A 15,808-nucleotide genomic window follows, 5' to 3' on the forward strand; every position below is an offset into this window, starting at 1 on the left:
TCATTTCAGTCTGGACGAAATCTGAAAATAAGGATGCCTGGATGGTAACAAGCTTGGTGGGGGCTATGTGACCTTTACTGCCATCATTATTAGTACCACAGCGGATCCTTTGAGTCTCTGAGATGCCATCTTGGTTTCTTGCTCATAATGGGGCTGTGGCATGTTATGTAATGTGATGCAGTAGGTCTAGGCTGAAGGACTGATGCAGGACAAAATAGTTATAATCAGACAATATTAGAGACTATATTTCATTACATAGTAAATTCACTTTGAGGTTAAAACTCAACCATGCCTGTGGACAGATTTATTCAAAAATGTTTAATAAACTAGAAAAATGCCAACTACTACATTTCTTCCTGTTTAACTGTTCCTAGTCCCTACCTCATCGTTGTCGCTCTAGTAATTTCTACCGGCCCAATTGGTCAGAATAGTTTGAGGAATATACGTGATGCAGCAATCTATTGGAAGACACCACTGTCAATTAATTATAGGAGGAACTCTTTATAGGCTCCCCGCTGGATTTTGACTAGATGGGATACAGTTTATGTCAGAATGGAACAGATTTGATTTACGCAGCAGGTTAGGGAAATTAACGTATGAGGTTAGGATAATTAGGTTAAGGTTATAAAAAGGGTAAGGGTTAGCTAAAAAAAAAAATTGGGACATAAACGCTATCCCATCTAGCCATCGGGGACGGTAAGAAGCGAGTCAGCGAAGCATGGAAAGGAAGGGGGCGTAAACCACTGCATACATGTACAGTCGCTCTCTCAAATACTGACACTTATTTCATTTCAAAACGTACATACCAACAACAAATAATACTTTTCATATATAATCTTGTGAAGGATAGAAGAGGGAGACATGGCGAAGCGGCAGGATACCAAGAAATTCTTTGAGAATCTTTCCGGTGCTGGAAAATCCATCGGCGTTCTGACAAGCGGAGGAGATGCTCAAGGTATCAGTTACTGTTAGGCTACAAGTGGATTAGAGGGATACTGTAATACACGCTAGAACTGTGTAATCATTACGATACTAAAAGGGAAACAAAGTGTCGAGTTGTTATCAGGATTATAAGTGCTGGCATTGTGTTTAGTCTAAACCATCTCAGTATTTTGTTCTCATATGTTTGACTCAATTATTCAAAAGATAATGTAGGCTGTATGAGTATTGACAACAAAAAAAACTGGAAATAAAAACGAATAATAACATTATTTGTGGAATATGTAGGCAATTGGTAAGCTATTTTCAGAATTGTCACACCATTGCAAGAAGAGAGATTATGCATTATTGTAATCAACAAAAACATGGAGAAAAAAAGTGTATCATACTGAAGGGTCGGTGCTATCCGGTAAGGGTTATTTATGGTAAGGGTTAGGGTAAGGGTATGGACGTTCCAAGGATCCCGCATAGCACGAACCGACACTGAAGCCTGCATTGCGGAATTCCATTCGTTGATAACCTATGGCGCAGAGATGTCATCACGTCTGCAGGCGCACGCCCTGCATGTTAAACTCAACATGCCAATTGTAGAGCGCTAAGGATATGTGCATACTAGCAGTTGCGATTTTAGCATGTCAATCTTGGTGGGGCGAACTCAACAACAACAAATTGGGATGCATGCCAGCAAAGCCACTACACAACACAACATTAAACAATACATTAATTGCACTAAAACGGTGACAAACGGTGGCCACAAACTGTTAGGGCCTATATAAAGCTGTCCCAACAGCAGAGCTTTCTTTTCAGCACCATGGATTGAATCCTTACCACTGCTACATCTGGATATCAGCGGAGCCTTGTCTGGCAGCTAAACAGTTCATTCAGCCTCATTTACTGCCTTTAAAAAAAACAGAGCTGATATGGCTGACTTGCTTAAACAAATGGGGTTTCTACTGACAATTGAAATGTACAAACTATGAAGGGGACGACGAGCGGATAAGAGGCAATCCGTAATTTCGATTAAGACATTAATGAGTGAGCTAGGACAGAAGTAGTCCTAACTATTTGTTCAGCACTTTTGAAATGTACAGCAACAGAATTCAGAACATGGGCCTTCTTACAGGATTCTCCCTGTACACCAAGTCAGAACCGTAGGATAAATAAAGGGGGCATATAAGCAGACAATGAAAGCTCTTACAATATTCGATGATTACATTTCTCTAAAACAGGCTATAGGCTACACTACCAAGTCAGAACAGTAGGCTAAGTTATGAGGGGTAAAGGGACCACATTATTAGGGTGACAGCTTACTACACAACATACACTTAGTATTACTTTCTTAGCTACAGTATACATATCTCCCTGGCATATTACATCATTTATGGAGCAGCATACAATACATTTTTGGACTCACCTTTTTGTGCTGTGCTCACTTGAACAGGAAGGTGGCGCGGCGGTCCTTGTGGGAAAATGTTGTCATCAAACTTTGTCATCAAAGTCTGGCATTCTCCGGATTTATGGTGCTTTCAAGACAACTGGGAACTCAGAAAAAAACAAGGTAGAATCATGACGCCAGTGATCTTCAGGTCGGAGCTCTAGAAAGAGGCCTGAGTTCCCGACTTGGAATTCCGAGTTGGATGACCGTTCAAAACATATTTTCCCAGTCAGAGCTCGTTTTTTTCTGAGTTCCCAGTTGTCTTGAACTCACTGAAGTCTGTTGCATGTGAATGTTTATCTTTTTAAGCTTGGAAAAGAGACCCTTAAAGCCAGACTTGGACCACACACCCACTCCACTGAATAGCAGGATAGTGATTGCTTTGCAATGCTTGCAGTTAGCCACTGATTCCTTCCAAACCTCTCATTGTTGAATTTGCGATTTCCAACTTGTTGTGTAATGTTTTTTGTCCAATGGCCGATGAGCAGCGATACATTTTATCTATATTATATCTTCATAGGACAAGGATTGAAAAGGATTTGCCAGTAGATTGTCGACTTGATTCATGATAATGACTGCTTGTCTAGCTTGCTAGCTAACATTTTGAAAGTATGATGTTGACATGATCAGTCCAATCAAAGCTACGGTAGATATACAGTTGAAGTCGGAAGTTTACATACACTTAGGTTGGAGTCATTAAAACTCGTTTTTCAACCACTCCACAAATTTCTTGTTAACAAACTATAGTTTTGGCAAGTCGGTTAGGACATCTACTTTGTGCATGACATAAGTAATTTTTCCAACAATTGTTTACAGACAGATTATTTCACTTATAATTCACTGTATCACAATTCCAGTGGGTCAGAAGTTTACATACACTAAGTTGACTGTGCCATTAAACAGCTTGGAAAATTCCAGAAAATGATGTCATGGCTTTAGAAGCGTCTGATAGGCTAATTGACATCATTTGAGTCAATTTGAGGTGTACCTGTGGATGTATTTCAAGGCCTACCTTCAAACTCAGTGCCTCTTTGCTCGACATCATGGGAAAATCAAAAGAAATCAGCCAAGACCTCAGAAAAAAAATTGTAGACCTCCACAAGTCTGGTTCATCCTTGGGAGCAATTTCCAAACGCCTGAAGGTACCACATTCATCTGTACAAACAATAGTGCGCAAGTATAAACACCATGGGACCACACAGCCATCATACCGCTCAGGAAGGAGACGCGTTCTGTCTCCTAGAGATGAACGTACTTTGGTGCGAAAAGTGCAAATCAATCCCAGAACAACAGCAAAGGACCTTGTGAAGATGCGGGAGGAAACAGGTACAAAAGTATCTATATACACAGTAAAACGAGTCCTATATCGACATAACCTGAAAGGCCGCTCAGCAAGGAAGAAGCCACTGCTCCAAAACCACCATAAAAAAGCCAGACTACGGTTTGCAACTGCACATGGGGACAAAGATCGTACTTTTTGGATAAATGTCCTCTGGTCTGATGAAACAAAAATAGAACTGTTTGGCCATAATGACCATCGTTATGTTTGGAGGAAAAATGAGGTTTTGCAAGCCGAAGAACACCATCCCAACCGTGAAGCACGGGGGTGGCAGCATCATGCTGTGGGGGTTAAATGTGAGGAATTGTGAAAAACTGAGTTTAAATGTATTTGGCTAAGGTGTATGTAAACTTCCGACTTCAACTGTAACGTGATTTGACGTCATTTGATCTGTGGCCAATGACCTTGAGCTTTCTTTGATGGGCACTTCTAATGTAACTCTATGGCAGCACCCAAGGGGCTAGAATTTTCGAGCTCTCCCCGTAGATTTTGCGGTGACGTAGTGTCCCCATGAGTGACAGAACACTGAGCCAATCACAGCGCAACTAGAGAACATTACCAACCCCTACGCTCCGTATTTTCCGCTGGCTGCCCACCACCACCACAGAAAGCACTGAGCTAGGCTGAAAGACCTGGATTTTGGAGCTGCCTTACTCAAGAAAGCAAAAAAGAGACCATGTTTGTATGCGGCTTCATTAACTCAATGATATATATTTTTATACATTGTTTGCAAACTGATATATGACACTTATTAATGTCAACATTTTGCTGAAGAGGCTCTGCCCCAGCTGCCCTGAATGACGGGTTGCCACTGCATACTAGCCTATCAATATTGTAATGCATTTCATTTTATATCTGCCTATTTCAATGTGACTATCATTATAAACGTAATTACAAACAATTTCTAGACTGCAAATTGACCACAAGATGCTCAAACAGATATAATGTTTGACTAAAACATAATTTCAAACCTTGCTAACATTTGTATACAATCTCTATTATGCGTGGGAATACATGGGAACAGATTACCAAAATTAAAATCACTTGAGCCGATTTCCTGGTGTTGTTACAGTCTTTTGTCCAACAATGACAATGCAAAAAATAAATAAAAATAAAATACATTTGTGTATCATTTTCTTTGCTCAAATAAAACCACCAGTTGGGGAATCCTGCTGTCAGTAGCGGTGCGTGGGTAAAATCACTGGGGAAGCCAAGCGTTCCCTCCCCCCAAAAAAGCCATATTACAACCTATGTGTTGTGATAATTACATTGTTTGCTTCAACCTGTTAATTCATATGCCTTGCGACAGTGATATATAGGCCTAAAGGCCGAGACAATAAGAAGACACAGTGGCAGAATAAATTCAACCACAGCTTTGTTTTATCACAAAACCAGATAGCAACCTCCTGGCGCACCCCTACATTGCCTTCAATGCTACGGGCGGCAACAATGTCATACTCGTTTGTACCAGACAGCATCAGATAGATGGCCTACACGGAGAGAGACAGAGGAGCACTGTTTCGCTCGCTCTGATGCTTTCTCCTGTGAGATAGAGTGGGGGAAAAAAGTATTTAGTCAGCCACCAATTGTGCAAGTTCTCCCACTTAAAAAGATGAGAGAGGCCTGTAATTTTCATCATAGGTACACGTCAACTATGACAGACAAATTGAGGAAAAAAAATCAAGAAAATCACATTGTAGGATTTTTAATGAATTTATTTGCAAATTATGGTGGAAAATAAGTATTTGGTCACTTACAAACAAGCAAGATTTCTGGCTCTCACAGACCTGTAACTTCTTCTTTAAGAGGCTCCTCTGTCCTCCACTCGTTACCTGTATTAATGGCACCTGTTTGAACTTGTTATCAGTATAAAAGACACCTGTCCACAACCTCAAACAGTCACACTCCAAACTCCACTATGGCCAAGACCAAAGAGCTGTCAAAGGACACCAGAAACAAAATTGTAGACCTGCACCAGGCTGGGAAGACTGAATCTGCAATAGGTAAGCAGCTTGGTGATCACAAGAACGGTGAGCAAAAATCCCAGAACCACACGGGGGGACCTAGTGAATGACCTGCAGAGAGCTGGGACCAAAGTAACAAAGCCTACCATCAGTAACACACTACGCCGCCAGGGACTCAAATCCTGCAGTGCCAGACGTGTCCCCCTGCTTAAGCCAGTACATGTCCAGGCACGTCTGAAGTTTGTTAGAGTGCATTTGGATGATCCAGAAGAGGATTGGGAGAATGTCATATGGTCAGATGAAACCAAAATATAACTTTTTGGTAAAAACTCAACTCGTCGTGTTTGGAGGACAAAGAATGCTGAGTTGCATCCAAAGAACACCATACCTACTGTGAAGCATGGGGGTGGAAACATCATGCTTTGGGGCTGTTTTTCTGCAAAGGGACCAGGACGACTGATCCGTGTAAAGGAAAGAATGAATGGGGCCATGTATCGTGAGATTTTGAGTGAAAACCTCCTTCCATCAGCAAGGGCATTGAAGATGAAACGTGGCTGGGTCTTTCAGCATGACAATGATCCTAAACACACCGCCCGGGCAACAAAGGAGTGGCTTCGTAAGAAGCATTTCAAGGTCCTGGAGTGGCCTAGCCAGTCTCCAGATCTCAACCCCATAGAAAATCTTTGGAGGGAGTTGAAAGTCCGTGTTGCCCAGCGACAGCCCCAAAACATCACTGCTCTAGAGGAGATCTGCATGGAGGAATGGGCCAAAATACCAGCAACAGTGTGTGAAAACCTTGTGAAGACTTACAGAAAATGTTTGACCTGTGTCATTGCCAACAAAGTGTATATAACAAATTATTGAGAAACTTTTGTTATTGACCAAATACTTATTTTCCACCATAATTTGGAAATAAATTCATTAAATATCCTACAATGTGATTTTCTGGATTTTTTTTCCTCATTTTTTCTGTCATAGTTGACGTGTACCTATGATGAAAATTACAGGCCTCTCTCATCTTTTTAAGTGGGAGAACTTGCACAATTGGTGGCTGACTAAATACTTTTTTTCCCCACTGTATATTCAGCCTCTTGAGAATTGAAGCAAAATTATGAAACAGAGAAACGAAAGATACATTATTTTATGTTTTATTTTTTGGGGAAGCATGAATACACACCACTGCCTGCTGTAGAGAAATCAAACAAACCTAAACATACCTAATCCATAATCTCTAGGAACACTACTTGGCCGTCATAAGGTTAAATTTGTCCCTCGCTATCAAATAAACATCTGAATCAAACTTTTGTCACAATCACAATTCATTCCTGCTATGTCGACAGTGGTCTACCATTAGACCAAGCACTTTGTGCGAGACTACCATGAAATCTACCACTGTCTACACAGCAGGAATGTAGTGCGATTTGGACAAAAGTCCTGTCAGAATCCAGTTGCGGTCGAAGCTAGAAAGCAATAAGAACAATTCTCTACCCTGTAGACTAGAGAATTCCATATGCATATTTTCTCACATGATGTGAGTAAAAACCACTTGCAAGTCTTACCTGCCAGAAAATATCAGTTGGTTCTGTATATAGGGTGATATCTAAAATGACTTACAGAACCATTAGCCATGCTTCAGGAAATCTTCCAGTGGGATTAAGAATGTTTGAAGTGTTTATCATTATTAGCCCACATTGGATAATCTATGTACTATTTTCTGTGTACACACAGGTCTCCTTCATCTTATATTGTTACTGGTCTCCTAGCAACACTGATTGGCACCAGCCAACCCACAGTACCGGAATCAGTGCTCGTTAGCATCGACCCAGACAACAGACCCTTAATATCTGTGCCAGACCAACCATGCACTCTGGTCTCTCTACAGTCTGTTTACTGTGAAGGCATGCTGACTCTGAAATGACACCCTATTCCCTATATAGTGCACCCTATGTGGGCCCTAGTCAAACTAAGTGCACTATATAGGGAATAGGGGTAAGAACTAGTGCACTATAGGGAATAGGGTGTCATTTCAGACACACGTGAGTCCATTGTTGTGGGCCTAAGATGCTCTTGGACGCTGATACTAACAATAATGACATCCAAGGCAGCGCCTGCTCCCGCCCACACTCAGAATGCCCTGGGAAGCCAGTGAATAGTAGCATTGTTGTGCTGTGTGGGAGAAGTGGGAGGGCCTCAGCACAGAGCAGTGTTGGCACCACAGGGCTGCCCTACTGTTCTTGGCTGCGTGTACAGACTCTAATGAGAATGTAGCTGTAAGCAGTAAGTGCTACACTCTTAGAAAAAAGGGTTCTAAAAGGGTTATTTGGCTGTCCCCATAGGAGAACCCTTTTTGGTTCCAGGTAGAACCCTTTTTGGTTCCAGGTAAAACCCTTTTGGGTTCCATGTAGAACCCTCTGTGGAAAGGGTTCTACATAGATCCAAAAAGGGTTCTACCTGGAACCAAAAACGGTTATTCAAAGGGCTCTCCTATGGGGACAGCCGAAGAACCCTTTTAGGTACTAGATAAAACTTTTTTTTCTAAGAGTCTTGTCCATAATAAGGTGACCAAAGATATTGCATTCAAAATTATTACCACACTTGTATTACAATGTTAAAGTAGTTTTGGTGCAACTAAGATCTTTGTAATCATTATGATCAATTTTCACACTGTCAATGGAAAATGTATTAGATACTAAATCAAGGCCAATGCCAATGCAAGCATCTTTCTTTGCTGGACAGAGCACACCCTGTTAACTTGATTTACATGATTCATCCCATCTCCCTGATTAGTATTTTCAGCCGGTAGCCTACCAAATGTAACATGCATTGTCATATGTCTCTATGTCTCTCTCTCTCTCTCTCTCTCTCTCTCTCTCTCTCTCTCTCTCTCTCTCTCTCTCTCTCTCTCTCTCTCTCTCTCTCTCTCTCTCTCTCTCTCTCTCTCTCTCTCTCTCTCTCTCTCTCTCTCTCTCTCTCTCTCTCTCTCTCTCTCTCTCTCTCTCTCTCTCTCTCTCTCTCTCTCTCTCTCTCTCTCTCTCTCTCTCTCTCTCTCTCTCTCTCTCTCTCTCTCTCTGTGTTGTTATGCAGGTATGAATGCTGCTGTACGTGCTGTGGTCCGCATGGGTATTTATGTGGGAGCTAAAGTGTACTTCGTCCATGAGGTGAGATCATGACAGACACTCCCGGGGGCTTGTACTGTTCTACCACTGACACTGAGACAAATCAACACCGACAAGCTCTGTGCTCATTGGGCAATGCTTTTCTTTGAGCACAGAAGTAGTGGTTTGGATAAACAACATGTTACAGAATTAAATAGAACACTAAATTAAATTGGTTATTAAAAGGATCTCTATGCAAAATGTATTATGTTTAAATAAAACAGAGGAAGAGCGATTCTTTGGTATAACTGTTCAACAAAATGACTTGTATTTCATTTAAGGGTCATGTAAAGTATTTGAATTGGAAACTTGCGAAGTCATGGTGTTAGTAGCGGGAGCAGTTTCCCATACATAAGCAGCTAATTAATACCATAAGGAAATCATACTTCTGGCTCTGGAGGTTATCCAATACTGTTCCTGTCCACTGGGGTCAAATAAAATAAAATGGTATTTGTCACATGCTTCGTAAACAGGTGTAGACTAGAGTGAAGTGCTTGCTTACGGGCCCTTCCCAACAATGGGGTCAAATAAAATAATTCCAGGGCTTAGGAATTAAATTAGGTGGGATTCTGTCTCTACAGTTTTCACTTAATGCTTTTATAAGGATGACATAACGCCTGGTCATAAGAGGTCATGATGGAATACTGTATGAACATATCAAATCAAATTGTATTTGTCACATGCTTGGGAAACAACAGGTGTAGACTAACAGTGAAATGCTTCATTACGGCCCTTCCCAATAATGCAGAGAGAAAAAACAGAAAAATAATAACACAAGGAATAAATACACAATGAGTAACGATAACTTTGCTATATACACAGGTACCAGTACCAAGTCGATGTGCAGGGGTACGAGGTAATTGAGGTAGATATGTACATATAGGTAGGGATAAAGAGACTAGGCAACAGGATAGATAATAAACAGTAACAGCAGCATATGTGATGAGTCAAAAGAGTTAGTGCAAAAAGGGTCAATGCAAGTAGGTAATTAGTAAACTATTTAACTAACTATTTAGCAGTCTTATGGCTTGGGGGTAGAAGCTGTTCAAGGTCCTGTTGGTTCCATACTTGGTGCATCGGTACCGCTTGCTGTGCAGTAGCAGAGAGAACAGTCTATGACTTGGGTGGCTGGAGTCTTTGCTTAAGTGTCGTCTATTGTTGGAGACTCTAGTGTTTGATGACTGATGAAAGGTATTCCGTTGAGGAGGCTCACAGTACACTCACTGTGTCTCAAATGGCACACAGCTTTTTACCAGAGCCCTATGCACACCAAAAGTAGTGCACTATATAGGGAATGGGGTCTGGGCCCTGGTCAAAAGTAGTGCACTATATAGGGAATAGGGTGCAATTTGGGACATACACTGCAAGAGGCTTACTGTAACATGTTGTTATCTACTGTGTCTGACTCAATGGAGGCGGGAGGATATGAGCTCTGGTGTCAATGTCTAAATAATTGGATTACAGGAAGCTTCAGACGTCCCTGTAGTGGCATCGCAATGAGTCTTGAATAAACAACTGTATGCTGTGAGATATATCAGTGTACCTTTAATAAGTGGGCATCATTTGTGCTAGTGTTAAAGGGATGGTTCATCTAATTTTCATGTTTGTGTCAAATTGATCTTACCTCTAGTTGTCTATGTATGCCAGTAGTGACAGCATCCATGATAATCTGTTGTTTACTTTTGCTACAGGTAGTAGTTAGCATGATGTAGCATTGTCTCTGAAAATGAATGTAAGTCAATATCCCTGATGTTATCAAAGATGCGTTGCAGTGTCAACGACTGTTACTATGTAACAACATTGTAATTCATGAATATGTTCATATTAATATTAGGAAATATAGGTCTATGCTGTGAGATAATGTTAATGTTTATTTTCTCCATGCAGGGTTACCAGGGTATGGTAGATGGTGGGGATAACATTGAAGAGGCATCATGGGAAAGTGTCTCAAGCATGCTGCAAGTGGTAAGGAGTGCAGTGAATGCCTTTAGGCAAAATACTATGGATTTGTTTAACATTATCATCACAGTCACAGGCTATATACAGTTGAAGTCGGAAGTTTACATACACTTAGGTTGAAGTCATTAAAACTCGTTTTTTAACCACTCCACAAATGTCTTGTTAACAAACTATAGTTTTGGCAAGTCGGTTAGGACATCTACTTTGTGCATGACACAAGTAATTTTTCCAACAATTGTTTACAGACAGATTATTTCACTTATAATTCACTGTATCACAATTCCAGTGGGTCAGCAGTTTACATACACTAAGTTGACTGTGCATTTAAACAGCTTGGAAAATTCCAGAAAATGATGTCATGGCTTTAGAAGCTTCTGATAGGCTAATTGACATCATTTGAGTCAATTGGAGGTGTACCTGTGGGTATATTTCAAGGCCTACCTTCAAACTCAGTGCCTCTTTGCTTGACATCATGGGATAATCAAAAGAAATCAGCCAAGACTTGAGAAAAATAATTGTAGACCTCCTCCGTCTGGTTCATCCTTGGGAGCAATTTCCAAACGCCTGAAGGTACCACGTTCATCAACGTACTTTGGTGCGAAAAGTGCAAATCAATCCCAGAACAACAGCAAAGGATGCTGGAGGAAACAGGTACAAAAGTATCTATATCCACAGTAAAACAAGTCCTATATCGACATAACTTGAATAGCCGCTCAGCAAGGAAGAAGCCACTGCTCCAAAACCAACATAAAAAAGCCAGACTACGGTTTGCAACTGCACATGGGGACAAAGATCGTACTTTTTGGAGAAAAGTCCTCTGGTCTGATTAAATAAAAATATAACTGTTTGGCCATAATGACCATCGTTATATTTGGAGGAAAAAGGGGGTACCTTGCAAGCCGAAGAACACCATCCCAACCGTGAAGCACGGGGGTGGCAGCATCATGCTGCGGGGGTGCTGATAGAGGAATTATGATTATGACTAAAATTGTTAACCCCAATACTGATGATGACTGTGCGAACTGTGTTAGGGTTATCATTATAAACCCACTAACAGAGGGGGTGAGTTAGAAACTGCTGAGACAAACATTCCAGGATAAAGGGGACTGAGAAACTGGTTAAAGGCCGCCTAAAGGTGGGCGGAGCAAAGTTCCTTTGTGTGAAGCATATATAAAGGCTGGTTATGTGTTTTGGCGGGAGAGCTCTCCATGATTAAACATATAGATCATTCTTGCCGGTTGTGGACCTTTGTTTAATTCATGATTAAACCAGAGCCTTACACCCTCTGGGAATTATTCAGCGCATTAAGTTTGATTAGAGAGAGAGAGAAATTCTCATGACAGGTGCTTTGCTGTAGGAGGGACTGGTGCACTTCACAAAATAGATGGCATCATGAGGAAGGAAAATTATGTGGATATATTGAAGCAACATCTCAAGACATCAGTCAGGAAGTTAAAGCTTGGTCGCAAATGGGTCTTCCAAATGGACAATGACCCCAAGCATACTTCCAAAGTTGTGGCAAAATGGCTTAAGGACAACAAAGTCAAGGTATTGGAGTGGCCATCACAAAGCCCTGACCTCAATCCTATAGAACATTTGTGGGCAGAACTGAAAAAGCGTGTGCGAGCAAGGAGGCCTACAAACCTGACTCAGTTACACCAGCTCTGTCAGGAGGAATGGTCCAAAATTCACCCAACTTATTGTGGGAAGCTTGTTGAAGGCTACCCGACACGTTTGACCCAAGTTAAACCATTTAAAGGCAATGCTACCAAATACTAATTGAGTGTATATAAACTTCTGACCCACTGGAAATGTGATGAAAGAAATAAAAGCTTAAATAAATAATTCTCTCTACTATTATTCTGACATTTCACATTCTTAAAATAAAGTGGTGATCCTAACTGACCTAAAACAGGGAATTTCTACTGGGATTAAATGTGAGGAATTGTGAAAAACTGAGTTTAAATGTATTTGGCTAAGGTGTATGTAAACTTCCGACTTCAACTGTATACAGTGGGGAAAAAAAGTATTTAGTCAGCCACCAATTGTGCAAGTTCTCCCACTTAAAAAGATGAGAGAGGCCTGTCATTTTCATCATAGGTACACGTCAACTATGACAGACAAATTGAGAAAAAAAATCCAGAAAATCACATTGTAGGATTTTTTATGAATTTATTTGCAAATTATGGTGGAAAATAAGTATTTGGTCACCTACAAACAAGCAAGATTTCTGGCTCTCACAGACCTGTAACTTCTTCTTTAAGAGGCTCCTCTGTCCTCCACTCGTTACCTGTATTAATGGCACCTGTTTGAATTTGTTATCAGTATAAAAGACACCTGTCCACAACCTCAAACAGTCACACTCCAAACTCCACTATGGTCAAGACCAAAGAGCTGTCAAGGGACACCAGAAACCAAATTGTAGACCTGCACCAGGCTGGGAAGACTGAATCTGCAATAGGTAAGCAGCTTGGTTTGAAGAAATCAACTGTGGGAGCAATTATTAGGAAATGGAAGACATACAAGACCACTCATAATCTCCCTCGATCTGGGGCTCCACGCAAGATCTCACCCCGTGGGGTCAAAATGATCACAAGAACGGTGAGCAAAAATCCCAGAACCACACGGGGGGACCTAGTGAATGACCTGCAGAGAGCTGGGACCAAAGTAACAAAGCCTACCATCAGTAACACACTACGCCGCCAGGGACTCAAATCCTGCATTGCCAGACGTGTCCCCCTGCTTAAGCCAGTACATGTCCAGGCCCGTCTGAAGTTTGCTAGAGTGCATTTGGATGATCCAGAAGAGGATTGGGAGAATGTCATATGGTCAGATGAAACCAAAATATAACTTTTTGGTAAAAACTCAACTCATCGTGTTTGGAGGACAAAGAATGCTGAGTTGCATCCAAAGAACACCATACCTACTGTGAAGCATGGGGGTGGAAACTTCATGCTTTGGAGCTGTTTTTCTGCAAAGGGACCAGGACGACTGATCCGTGTAAAGGAAATAATGAATGGGGCCATGTATCGTGAGATTTTGAGTGAAAACCTCCTTCCATCAGCAAGGGCATTGAAGATGAAACGTGGCTGGGTCTTTCAGCATGACAATGATCCCAAACACACCGCCCGGGCAATGAAGGAGTGGCTTCGTAAGAAGCATTTCAAGGTCCTGGAGTGGCCTAGCCAGTCTCCAGATCTCAACCCCATAGAAAATCTTTGGAGGGAGTTGAAAGTCCGTGTTACCCAGCGACAGCCCCAAAACATCACTGCTCTAGAGGAGATCTGCATGGAGGAATGGGCCAAAATACCAGCAACAGTGTGTGAAAACCTTGTGAAGACTTACAGAAAACGTTTGACCTGTGTCATTGCCAACAAAGGGTATATAACAAAGTATTGAGAAACTTTTGTTATTGACCAAATACTTATTTTCCACCATAATTTGCAAATAAATTCATAAAAAATCCTACAATGGGATTTTCTGGATTTTTTTTTCTCAATTTGTCTGTCATAGTTGACGTGTACCTATGATGAAAATGACAGGCCTCTCTCATCTTTTTAAGTGGGAGAACTTGCACAATTGGTGGCTGACTAAATACTTTTTTCCCCCACTGTATATAGTATACGAAGTGGTTAATGAATATTTTGGCCAGAGGCTACAGTATATAATACAGTATATGGTGGTCCTCTGTAGCTCAGTTGGTAGAGCACGGTGCTTGTAACGCCAGGGTGGTGGGTTCGATCCCCGGGACCACCCATACACAAAAATGTATGCATGCATGACTGTAAGTCGCTTTGGATAAAAGCATCTGCTAAATGGCATATTATTATTATTATTATGGTTAACGGTTTGAATATATTTGTGGTCCCAGAATTTACAAATGGCATGTGACAGATGAGCGCAGCTGCATTTCTGGCCGATGCTAAACAGAGTGGAAGGTGCCCTGTCACTGTGGATTCTACATGAACCTGATAGTTAATGACAAAAAAACACACCACACAACACCAACAAAAATATGTGAGAGGTTGAATTAATGAGGCCTATCAATGCAGCAGTGCTCAATTGTGTCAGAATATGTCATCCATTGGTTTAATCTAGAGCTGTTGTTCCATTCATCCATCCTTCATCCATCCATCCACATTTTGTCAGAGCGTGCTGTAGGTGCAGTGGTGGAATCAAACGCAGGACGCAGACGGATAATCCAACAGACTTGTATTAATGCCAAAACACGGCAAACGGACAACACTTGCCCGAAGGCGAAATACGCACAAAGGCGAAATACGCACGAAGGCGAAAATGAAACAACAGCGCACAATATAAGTGCGAAAATAACTCCAGCGCAGTGGAGAGAAGCTCAACCGAGCGAAATACACGACTGACACAAATCAATAACACACAACACCTGACAAACACAACGAGAACTAAATAGGACACTAATGACACTAAATGAAAACAGGTGTGACAACAATCAGACAAAAGCAAACGAACATGAAACATACAACGGTGGCAGCTAGTATTCCGGAGACAACGAACGCCGAAGCCTGCCCGAACAAGGGAGAGAGGCAGCCTCGGCCGATACCGTGACAGTACCCCCCCTTGACGCGCGGCTCCAGACGTGCGCCGACTCTGGCCTCGGGGACGACCCGGAGGACGCGGAGCAGGGTGCGTCGGGTGCCCACGATGGAATTCCGTCAGGAGAGACGGGTCCAAAATGTCTCTCCTCGGCACCCAGCACCGCTCCTCCGGACCGTACCCCTCCCACTCCACTAGATACTGGAGACCCCCCATCCGACGTCTCGAATCCAAGATGGACCTCACGGAGTACGCCGGTGCCCCCTCGATGTCCAATGGGGGCGGAGGAGTCTCCCTGATCTCACTTTCCTGGAGTGGGCCAGCTACCACCGGCCTGAGAAGGGACACATGGAACGAGGGGTTAATACTTTTATATTCAACAGGTAGCTGTAATTTATAACACACCTCGTTCAACCTTCCCAGGACTTTAAATGGCCCTACAAAC

The 15,808-nt window shown here is 41.9% G+C and overlaps 1 protein-coding gene across 4 annotated transcripts in view; it reads left to right on the top strand.

Annotated features, from left to right (window-relative positions):
• The first annotated feature begins 705 nt into the window (after positions 1-705).
• LOC311146786 (ATP-dependent 6-phosphofructokinase, platelet type-like) overlaps positions 706-15,808 on the top strand; it is a 40,862-nt gene continuing 25,759 nt past the window's right edge. For 3 of the 4 annotated variants that reach the window (XM_084183370.1, XM_084183368.1, XM_084183369.1), the window contains exons 1-3: positions 753-955; positions 8,762-8,835; positions 10,720-10,797. In XM_084183370.1, coding sequence (XP_084039496.1) covers positions 862-955; positions 8,762-8,835; positions 10,720-10,797 — 246 coding nt within the window. In that variant the 5' untranslated portion in view covers positions 753-861. Of the gene's footprint in view, positions 956-8,761; positions 8,836-10,719; positions 10,798-15,808 lie in introns of all 4 variants that reach the window. The other variant, XM_084183367.1, reaches the window with a different exon arrangement.

The sequence above is a fragment of the Coregonus lavaretus genome (genome assembly GCF_964263955.1).
Source record: "Coregonus lavaretus genome assembly, chromosome: 19".
Classification (NCBI taxonomy): Eukaryota; Metazoa; Chordata; class Actinopteri; order Salmoniformes; family Salmonidae; genus Coregonus; species Coregonus lavaretus.